Source organism: Bufo gargarizans, chromosome 1 (assembly GCF_014858855.1).
Source record: "Bufo gargarizans isolate SCDJY-AF-19 chromosome 1, ASM1485885v1, whole genome shotgun sequence".
Classification (NCBI taxonomy): Eukaryota; Metazoa; Chordata; class Amphibia; order Anura; family Bufonidae; genus Bufo; species Bufo gargarizans.
In genome coordinates, this window is record NC_058080.1 from 386591378 (window position 1) to 386603078 (window position 11701).

The 11701-nt window shown below is 45.2% G+C and overlaps 1 protein-coding gene across 1 annotated transcript; it reads right to left on the reverse strand.

The window, feature by feature from the left end:
- Positions 1-232: 232 nt before the first annotated feature.
- TSSK6 (testis specific serine kinase 6) lies at positions 233-5451 on the reverse strand. The gene is made up of 2 exons (XM_044279270.1): positions 4909-5451; positions 233-502 (listed from the first exon to the last, which is right to left on the reverse strand). The coding sequence occupies exons 1-2, from the start codon at positions 5449-5451 to the stop codon at positions 233-235; spliced, it is 813 nt and encodes a 270-aa protein (XP_044135205.1).
- Positions 5452-11701: the final 6250 nt, after the last annotated feature.

Below are 11701 nucleotides of genomic sequence, written 5' to 3' on the forward strand. Positions count from 1 at the left end.
GTGTTGTTATTTTGAGGGCACACCAAATTTACACTGTTATACAAGCTGTACACTGACTACTTCACATTGTATCAAAGTGTCATATCTTAAGCGTTGTCCCATGAAAAGATAAATCCCTGATATAAATAAGGGTGCAGGATTTATTCTGTTGCCCCTTTGTGTTTTGGATTTTTGTACAAATGATAGTTCAGTGGTATTTAGGAATTGTCTTTATTGAAGGACTTGGATGGTGTTATGCTGCTAGTAGCCATTCTTGCTTTATTAGTGTGAAGATATCAGGTCGATCATTAGGGTTGTACTGCAGGATTTCTTTAATGAGACTTTTGCATTTTGCATCCACTTCTATAGCTTCTGGAAACGTCACTCCTACCTGCTGAATTTTTGGCAATGCATTCAAGTTAGTCTCATCGAATGGCATTTTTCCTGTCGCCATTATGTAAAGGATCACTCCCAGGCTCCAAATGTCATACTTCCTTGGGTCATAGGGAATACTCAGTAGTACCTATGAAAATAGCTCTTCTTTACACCAAAATACAAAAAACTAGTTACATCTACTTATCAGTTATCATCACAAGATCTCCAGAATCTCATGAAACTTCATATTACTGCATTGGTTCACTTTTCCCATGTGTTTAGCGGCTGGTAGGCTAAGGCCTAAGGTGCTGTGGAGAATCTTTGAAAACCTCTCTAAACCCCTAGTTATTACTTTAATCAATTTATTGACAATCATAATAAAGATGGAAGAATTTTTTTTTATTCAGTCCATAAAATGATACTGCTTTAGTCAGTGTAACGAAGTACTAGATAGTTCTTCCTCTGTTATGCCCCTATGTTACCACTGCCTACAAGTCAGGTTATTGCAATAGAGAGGGCATCCTCATTTCCCAGTGGCTGACATTGAAGACATGTCTCGTTTTCCCCCTTAGGTCCTTCAGGAAATATTAGTCTCTAAATCTCAGCTCCAACATGCCATGATTTGGGTATTCTTTGCTGCTCAGATGGTAACAACGAGAAGTGGGGATGACCTTTACAGAGCAATAATCCTAACAGGCAGTAGTATAGTTAACCCAACTTGCCTTATAGCTTACAAACCCGCTGGGTTCTCCAGTGTCCACATCAGGAAGTTATAGATGGTGGAATGTGTTGCCCATAGGCCATTTTGAACCTGAACTCCTGCACCTGGCAAAAAAATTTGAGGGGCTATATCAATGTGTTTAAATGTACCAGCCGCGCTACACAAGTGTCCATAAGTATAAGCAGTCTGAGATGGGAGTGCACTGCAGGCACTCTCATCCTAAAATGCAAACGAGACTTTGAGTCTGACATGATAGAGCAATATAGTTTGTAGATAAGGCTACTTTCACACTCGCATTTTGGCTTTCCGTTTGTGAGACCCGCTCAGGACTCTCACAAGCGGTCCAAAACGGATCAGTTTTGCGCTAATGCATTCTGAATGGAAAAGGGTCCGCTCAGAATGCATCAGTTTGGCTCTGTTCCGTCTCCATTCCGCACTGGAGGCGGACAGCAAAACTCTGCCTGCAGCGTTTTGCTGTCTGCTTGACGAAACTGAGCCAAACTGGCACAATAGAAAACTTATCCATCCCCCATTGACATTCAATGGAGTTCATGACGGATTCGTCTTGGCTATGTTACAGATAAAACAAACTGATCCGTTCATGACGGATGCATGCGGTTGTATTATTGTAATGGATCAGTTTTTGCAGATCCATGACGGATCCGCCCAAAATGCGAGTGTGAAAGTAGCCTAAGACAGTACCTTTAAAATAGGTAATGACAGACTAGAAGCACAGCAGTAGATATGTTATTTTCTGGCCACGTAAATAATAGCTGAGCAGCTTCTAAACAATATTTGACCAGTTGATCTATAAGCATGTGCTGGCATTAAGACTAGTTACTAAGGCACAGGTAGCTTCTTGCATAACTAAGAACATTTGTGCTTCTTGTTGTTGCGTTATGGATTCCGTTACCACGGACCAGAATGCAATTTTATGACGGAATGCCTTTAGAGGGATTCCGTTATTTATTCCGTCATAATAGAAGTCTATGGGCTGCAAAACTGATCCGTCCTATTTCCGTTCTGCAGGAGAGGAGTCCCCTGCATAACGGAAACGGGACATATCCGCTTTGCAGCCCATAGACTTCTATTATGACGGAATGCCTCTAAAGACATTCCATTATGCATTCCATCACATAGAATTGCGTTACGGTCCATGGTAACGGAATCCATAACGCAATTCAGCTTATACCAGTAAACGAAGCGTGAACGAATTTCAAAATATGAAATTCGCATATCTCTACCTGTGACCAAAAACCCAACATTTTTGTTTTTTTTGCGACTGTTGTGTTGAAGCCAGGGCATGTCATGTGTCACACTGCAGCCCCATTGACTAGCATTAAATCTTTAGATTGAGCAAAACGTGTCGCCCTAGCCAAACATTTTACCTAGCAATTTAATTTAGAACTCATCCTAGCAGAGCTACAGAGTAAGGCCTCCGCATCTTTTGCGGCCCCATTGAAGTGAATGGGTCCGCACCCGAGCCGCAAAAAATGTGGCTAGGATGCGGACCACAACAACGGCTGTGTGCATGAGGCCTAAGGCCTCCTGAATACGACCATATCCGTTTTGTGGTCTGCAAAATACGGATGTGGTCCATGTGCAATATTTTTGTGGGACCCACTGTAAAAAAAAAAGAAGCCTATTATGGTCTACAAAATGGCCAAGAATAGAAGAGGTTCTATAATTTGTGGCACAGCTGTGTGTTGTCTGTTTTTTATTTTTTTGCGGACCTAGGGTCCATGTGCGATCTGCAAAAATGCGTATTGGACGCAAACCGAAAATACAGTTGTGTGCATGAGGCCTAAGGCTAAATACACATGTGTCGGACCTGCAGCAGTTGTTAAATATAAATCCAAAGCAGAAACTTTAACCCCTTCAGGACCCTGCCAGGCCAAATCTTACATGCATCACTGTATGTGGTGATAACTTTAAAACGCTTTTACTTATCCAAGCCATTCTGAGATTTTCTTGTCACATACTGTACTTCATGACAGTGGTAAATTTGAGTCAAAATATTTAATTTTTATTTATAAAAAAATACCAAATTTACCAGAAATTGGTAAAAATTTCGCAATTTTTAAATTTTTAATTTCTCTGCTTTTAAAACAGATAGTGATACCTCCTAAAATAGTTACTTTACATTTCCCATATGTCTACTTCATGTTTGGATCATTTTGTAAATGACATTTTATTTTTTTGGGACGTTAAAAGGCTTAGAAGTTTAGAAGCAAATCTTAAACTTTTTAAGACAATTTCCAAAACTCACTTTTTAAGGACCAGTTCAGGTCTAAAGTCTCTTTGTGGGGCTTACGTAATAGAAACCACCCATTAAAGGCCCCATTTTAGAAACTACACCCCTCAAGGTATTCAAAACTGATTTTACAAACTTTGTTAACCTTTTAGGTGTTCCACAAGAGTTATTGGCAAATGGAGATGAAATTTCATTTTCCATTTTAATCAATTTTTTTTCAGTAACAAAGCAAGGGTTAACATCCAAACAAAACTCAATATTTATTGCCCTGATTCTGTAGTTTATAGAAACACCACATATGTGGTCGTAAACTGCTGTATGACCAAACGGCAGGGCGCAGAAGGAAAGGAACGCCATATGGTTTCTGGAAGGCAGATTTTGATGGCCTTTTTTTTTTTACCCCAGGTCCCATTTGAAGAACTCCTGATGCACCCCTAGAGTAGAAATTCCAAAAAAGTGACCACATCTAAGAAACTACACCCCTCAAGGTATTCAAAACAGATTTTACAAGCTTTATTAACTCTTTAGGCTTTCCATAAGATTTAATGGAAAATATAATTTCAGAATTTCACTTTTTGGGAAGATTTTCATTTTAATAATTTTTTTCCAGTAACAAGGCAAGGGTTAACCGCCAAACAAAACTCAACATTTATTACTCTGATTCTGCAGTTTACAGAAACACCCCATATGTGGTCGTAAACTGCTGTACGGGCACACAGCAGGGTGCAGAAGGAAAGGAAGGCCATTTGGTTTTTGGAAGGCAGATTTTGCTGGACTTTTCAGGGGCTGAAAAGGCACAGCAGCTCCCGATGGGAGAGGAAGGAAGCTCCCCTATGGACCGCGGCATGGAAGGGGTTAAACGGCTGACATCTGTGTGATGTCAGCCGTTTCAAGCACAGTGTCAGCAATGTGCTGAAAATGCTTTACAAGCTCAGCCATCCTGAAAATGAGAGGGAGGGCGGGCGGTTGATCGCGTGCCCCCCGCCCACATCACAAAGAGGGCTGCAGGGGTTAAACATAAAAAAAAGGCATTTTGAAGTTTCTGATCCCTGTGGTCACGGACCGCGGGGATCAGAATCTTCTGAAAGCGCTGCAAACTGCAGGTCTGAATTGACCTGCGGTTTGCAGCGATCGCCGATACGGGGGGGTCACAGGACCCTCCTCGGCATTGACCCAGGGTGCCTGCTGATTGATTTCAGCAGGCACCCAGTTCCGATCACCACCAGCCGCGCGGCGGTGATCGGAAATACACAGGGCGTACCTGTACCGGGACATCAGGGTGTACAGATAGGCCTTGTGTCCCTAAGAGGTTAAGGGGTTAATACCTATAGATATAGAATGGAATGTCATAAAAGTTGTTGTAGGTGTAATGCGTAGGAGTCCCAATACTTTTGTCCTTATAGTGTATGTGACAGCAGTATGAGTCCTTGAGGAAGTTGAAGATTCAGAGCTGATGACAATACAGAAGTAACTAGTCCCAAACATTTGTGATCATGTGATGGGGACAGATTTACATCCTCTGGAAATTCACCTGCACTAATATATATATAAAGCATAAGATACAAACTCATAGTCTCACCTCAGGAGAAGCATATGCTGCAGATCCACAGTAAGTGGTAGACAGATTTGAGCCATTGGGGAACATTATTCCGAAGCTGAAGTCTGTGATTTTGGCCTTGTCATCTGATGTAATAAGTATGTTCTCGCACTTTAAATCTCTGTGTGCCACATGATGCTCATGCAGATACTTGATGGCCTTGGTGATTTGCTTAAAAAGACTTCTGGCCTTTTCACTTGGCAACAGTCCTGTAGTCTGCACTAACTGTAGGAGGTCTGTCACACACAATTCCATTACTATAAAATGTAGTCCGTTACTTATCTCAATAAACTCAAAGGCAGTTATGACATTGGGATGTCGAACCTTCCTCAAAATGTCAAGCTCACGGGCTAGGAATTTCATGGTGTATTCAGCTGGGATCTTTCTTTTGTCTATGACCTTAATGGCCACTTTGCATTGGTATTTCCTTGATGTCGCCATTTTCACCTTTGAGTAGGATCCTTCACCAATGGTAGATAATGTATTGTAACCCAAGTCTTGTAGCAGAAGATCAACAGTGGACATGATATCAGAAAAAGACCAACCTATAATAACCTCAGGTTTGACTGGTAGCTTAGGTAGTGAGATGATGCTTTCTTATATAGTTTCTTGAGGGTTTGATGATGATAGTTGAAGGTTTCAGCTGTTCTTGAGTAATCCTACAACGTTTTTCATAGCTTCGCCCTATTGACATTTTCTTGTAACACTATTTTCAGGTAAAAATGGGCTCATCTGTGACCTATTTGGTTGCCATGGCTACAATTGTAACTGGCATCGGGCATATTAACATGGTACTCTATATTGGACCTTGCTCATGCTATCAATGTCTTGACCAATCCAAGTTTTTTTTTGGTCCATTTTTGGTAGCCTCTTACCACTGAATACTGGGTGCATGCAGTGTGCACAAGACCACATGTTTTGGAGATGCTCTGAACATCTAGCCATCACAATATGGCCCTTGTCAAAGTCAATTAGATCCTTACACTTTCCAATTTTTCCTGCTTCCAACATATCATCTTCAAGAACTTACTTATTGCCTACCATCTCATCTCTTGACCGATGTCGCTGTGATAACAGAATGAGTGTTATTCATGTTACCTGTAAGTGGTTTTAATGATAGGACTGATCGGTGTATGTCAAGTGGGGGACTGGAAATATGTGTGCAGTCACTTGTTTAACCCCTTGATACAAATCAACGTAACTGTAAGTTTGATTTGCAACTAGGATTGTCACGATACCAAAATTGTGATTCGATTTTGATACTATAAAGAAGTATTGCGATACTCGATAACACGCAAAAAAAATACCAAAAAAGCCATGTGCATTCCGCATTTTATGGAACGTCCAGACCATAATAGAACAGTCCTATCCTATTTTTGGGGGGGACAAGGTGACAAAAAAATGGGGGGGGGGGGGGGCTAGAAACTGGGAATTTTTAATTACTTGTCCTATTCACCCTGATAGAGCTCTATTAGGGTGAATAGGACTTTACACTTTCCCTGCTGCCCTGGGCTTTGTGCACACAACAGCAGGGAGATTACCATGGCAGCCAGGGCTTCAGTAGCATCCCGGCTGCCATGGTAACCGATCGGAGCCACGCGATTACACTGCTGGGGCTCCGATCGGAACCGCAACTGCACCACCAATGAGGAGGGGACCCTGTGTCCACTGCCATCAATGAAGATAATACTAGGGGGGTTGAGGCACTGTGCCACCAATGATTATGATTTAATACTGGTGTTGGGGGGGGGGGGGCACTGCGCCACCAATGAAGATAATTAACCTGTTAATACAAATGTAGGATGCGGGTGCCGGCGATAGTTTCACATACCCGACCTCTATGACAAAGTGCTGCGATCCCCATCAATTAACCCCTTAGGTGCGGCACCTGAGGAGTTAATTGCCGCGGATTGCAGCTTCCTGTCATAGAGGGCAGGTGCCGGGTATGTGAAACTACCGCCGGCACCCGCATCCTACACTTGTATCAACAGGTTAATTCTCTTCATTGGTGGTGCAGTGGCCACAGTCCCTCTCCTCCCCCCATCTCTTCTCATTGGTGGCAGCGGCACAGTCCATCTCCACTGTGCTGCTGAAGAGAACATGGTGCACGCTGAGAGCAGCGCGTCATGTTGTCTGATACCAGGCTGCGCAGTAGAAAAGTAGCAAATCCCAGTATCGAATCGATCCAGGTCGAAAAGTATCGATTAGGTATCGATACTTCGATACCCGATTGAACCCTATTTGCAAGTGCACTGCACACACACGTGTCCACAGACACAGTGACATCATGGTGATAGCAGTTGACTAGCTGGCACAGGACCAATCAGAATTTGCTGGAGATCGCTGTGATAGGTTAGAGCTGTCAAAGAAGAAGCCGTCATACTGTGTGAAAGAAATGATAAAATATCACCCCATGTACGCATTGCTGCAGACAAGCGAAGAACCGTCCGGACCCAAACTGCTGCATGTGTCCAGCTGATTCTCCGCTTGTCTGCCGGAACAGCCAATACTGGAGTTTCACACCGAAAGTGTGAAGCTATCCTTATAATCCACAACACTATTACAGTGCAGCTTTGGTAATTCACTCTGTGGTGTAACATTCGCCAACGACACACAGCAAATCCGAATTCTTCCCTGTGAAAATGTGCTTTAGAAAAGAGAATCTAGCACTGCCAAACATTCATGCCGCCTGTAGGTCTTAAATTCATACATCATTAATTGCTTGCTCAGACTCAGGGCCGGCGTCATAACGGCAAACCCGGGCAAGTACCGGGGCCCAATGCTCCTGGGGGGACCCACTGAGCTGCTATGAGCACTTCCACCAATACAGATGGAAGCTCTGATTGCTGTCATTTCACTTACGCAGTACCCATTTGGTGGGCCCTCTGAGTCACATGAGGCCGGCTGCTGCAGAGACTCAGACACGCCCCTTCTACACAGGACATACTGCCTGAGGAGAGAGACCGGCAGGGCTGGAGCAGAAGTGTTAACACAGGTTGTAAGTGAGTCTGCACTGTGAAGGGCTGGAGCAGAAGTGTGAACACAAGTTGTCAGTGAGTCTGCACTGTGAAGGGCTGGAGCAGAAGTGTGAACACAGGTTGTCAATGAGTCTGCACTGTATCTTCTCTGTGGGACAGGAGGGGGGGGGGACTCTTCCATCTGCTGCTGGATGCTGCTTCATTCTATTTAGTTGTTTTACTGGTTCATTAAGCAGTTTGCCTCCATGGCGCCTGTCTCCCCCAATATTATGTCCTATCTCATCCTCCTGGAGCCTCTGCTGTCTCATTTCCTCCCTCATGTACTGTGTCCACCCCTCCTGTCCATCCAGGGCCCCAGGCCCCGTCTCACTCCTCTGCCTCTCATCTCCTCTGCATCTGAACCGCATACACCATAAGGACCTTCTAACGTCACAGGGTCATGACTATGCCCCTGTCACGGCCTATGGTGTGTTTAGTGACACTTTCCTTCACTTGTGGTTGCCCGGGGCAACGTGTGGTGTTGTGTGCATGTGGTGGCAGTGTCTCGGCCTTCTGGCTTATCCCCAGGACATGGTTGCCACGCATGCCGTTGCCCGCGGTAACAGGTGGAGTGTGTGCTTGTTTTTGCTTTTCCCCTTTAAGTAGTTTCCATCCTTTGCCTGGTATTGGAAGGGTTAATTCCCTTCCTAGTGTGTGAACACTGGGTGTGTCTCTGTGTGGGTGTGGCTACTTGGGGTTATTTAGCTCCTGCTGGATGCCAGAAGTTGAGGGGTACTTCAGCCATGCGGTTGCTGGAGTCATCCTCCTGGTATTATTCCAACTGCCCACTGAGGGCCACCCTTGTGGTCATAAGTTATGTTAGACATTATTGTTCTTGTATTATTATATGTCTAGTGGTGTCTTTATCTTTATTGCAGCTTATGGTCCTGGGTTCCTGTGTGATGTGTGGTGTGGGCTGTGTCCGTTTGTGTTTTTGTGGACAGCAGCACTCGTGCATGGGTTCCAGGCTGTCTGTCTGTGGCAGGTATGTGTGATACTTGTCTACTTACCTGCCATTGCCATATGCTGTACATGTTCCCTTTTCCTTGCAGCTTGGCCAGTGAGACTCCGGTTCCTCTGTGATGTGGAGGAACAGGCCGTCTTACTCTGCTCCTAGTCCAGGGCTACCCTGAGGGCTAGTAGGGATCTTAGGTTCCTGAGTATGAGCCCTCCTACCATCAGGGTTGGCTCATACGGCTAGGAGACAGGGTCAGAATTAGGGATGTGATAGGAGGTGACCTGCTCCCTGATTCCTGTCCTGGCCTAGCAACTATTTTTCATTTTGACATCCCACGGATTAGAGTTACCCCCACTCTGATCCGTGACAGCCCCCCACCCTGTACTGTGGCCCCCACCCAGTACTGTGCCCCTCACCCTGTACTGTGCCCCTTTATACCCTGCATTGTGCCCTCTTACCACACCCTGTACAGTGCCCCTAGTCATTCCCTGTACTGTGCCCTCTTATACCCTTTTATCCGGTCACTGTATGGTTGTTTTATCATTGTATGGCGGTGTTATCAATGTATGGCGGTGGTATCTAATAACTGGATGGCCATAACTGTATCCCTTTTCCTGCCCATGCCATCCTTTTTTTTAGACCTGGCATGAGCGCAAAAAATATGCAGATTGCGGTGCTAAGGACATTTGCGCCACAATCTGTGTCAGAAATACGCCTAACATAGACGTATTTCTATATAATAAATGACCACCTAATTGTATTATTAGGGTAGGGCTAATATCTTCATATTATAGAGATTCTAGTGTATTATACTGTGCCCTGTATTTCCCAGTAGAAAATGATCCTTGGGAAAAACAGTCCTCATTGCTGACCACCAGGACCAGGTAGCACTCTGTCAGTACATGGCGGCCTCCCCTCTCCGCCACAATGTTCAGCTGTGTACTGGTGCTTTTTCTGACACTAGGGCTTGGTCCACATCCTATTTTTGCCATCCATTTAATGCATACCAAAAATCTATGCGTCAACAGATGCCTCAGACTGATGCCGTACAGTGGCGTCCGTTCACCATACAGTTCCATTGTAAAAAAAAAATATGTTAACATATGCATTTTTTACTGGACTCTGCAGCATAAAAAAAACGTGGAGTCCTGCACATTTGTATATGTCAAACAGATAGGAAAAACGTGATGTGAACCCACTGGGGGGGGGGAGGGGGTCTGGTACTAAAATTTGCTGTGGTGCCTTGTCAGTTATAGCTACATCACTGCACATCTCCTTCTCTCCTCCAGGCCCAGACCAGTGGTGACGTCATGACGTGTGTCTCACTGCTGCAGCGGGCCGGAGGAGAGAAGGAGCGCAGGGAGCTGCGGTCAGTGAATGACAGGACCACCGGCTCCCCAGCGCTTCAGCAATGATAGGTATGTAAGGGTGTCATTACACTGTGAGGGCCCCTTACACAGTATAATGACCCCCAGTGCCCCCCATTTAGTATAATGATCCCCATTGACCCTCCATTTAGTATAATGACCACCAGAGCCCCCATTCAATATAATGACCCCCCCAGTGCCCCTCCATACAGTATAACCCCCAGTGTGGGGGCGACTGGGGGGGTCATTATTCTGAATGGAGGGCCACTGTGGGGTCATTATACTATGAGGGCCCTTTACATAGTATAATGACCCCCAGTGTCCCCCATTTAGTATAATGATCCCCAGTGACCACCATACAGTATAATGACCCCTAGTGCCCCCTCCATACAGTATTCCCCCAGTGTGGGAGCTACTGGGGGTCATTATTCTGAATGGGCGGCGACTGGGGGTTGTTATTCTGAATGGAGGGCCGCTGCGGGGTCATTATACTGTGTGTGGGGCCACTGGGGGTCATTATACTGTGTGTGGGGCCACTGGGGGTCATTATACAGTGTGGGGGGGGGGCATTGGGGGTCATTATACTGTGTGAAGGGCCACTAGTAGTCATTATACTGTATAGGGGCCACTGGGGGTCAATATACCATGTCGGTGCCACAGGGGGACATGTAAAGGGCCCACATAAACCTGGAGCCGGCCCTGCTCACTGTTAAAGAGGAATTCCAGTTTTTATAATTGCATTTAATTATGTAGATAATACGATGCTGAACAATTTTCTAATATACATCTAAAATGTTATATCCATAGGCCTCTTTCACATGGTCAGTATTTTGTATCAGCATTTGTTCAGTATTTGTAAGGCTACTTTCACACTTGCGGCAGTGTGATCCGGCGGGCAGTTCCGTCGTGGGAACTGGCCGCCGGATCCACCGATCTGCCACTGACTGAAAGCTTTTGTGAGACGGATCCGGATGCGGATCCGTCTCACAAATGCATTGCAAGGACGGATCCGTCTCTCCGCTTGTCATGCGGACCGACGAATCCGTCTTGTACATTTTTTCACATTTTTACCGCTCTGCGCATGCGCATGCCGGAACGAAGGATCCGGCATTCCGGTATTCTGAATGCCGGATCCGGCGCTAATACATTCCTATGGGAAAAAATGCCGGATCCGGCGTTCAGGCATGTCTTCAGGTTTTTTTGCCGGAGAGAAAACCGTAGCATGCTGCGGTTTTCTCTTTTGCCTGATCAGTCAAAACGACTGAACTGAAGACATCCTGATGCAAACTGAACCGATTGCTCTCCATTCAGAATGCATGGGGATAAAACTGATCAGTTCTTTTCCGGGATAGAGCCCCTGTGACGGAACTCTATGCCGGAAAAGAAAAACGCAAGTGTGAAAGTACCCTAAGCCAAAACCAGGGGTGGAATAT

What these genes read in the sequence shown, in the direction of transcription:
- TSSK6 (XM_044279270.1), bottom strand. Translation starts at nt 5,451, where the DNA reads ATGTCCACTGTTGATCTTCTGCTACAAGACTTGGGTTACAATACATTA. An exon ending in CAGCATATGCTTCTCCTGAG is followed by an intron (nt 503 to 4,908) that starts GTGAGACTATGA and finishes CTATTTTCATAG; the next exon opens with GTACTACTGAGTATTCCCTA.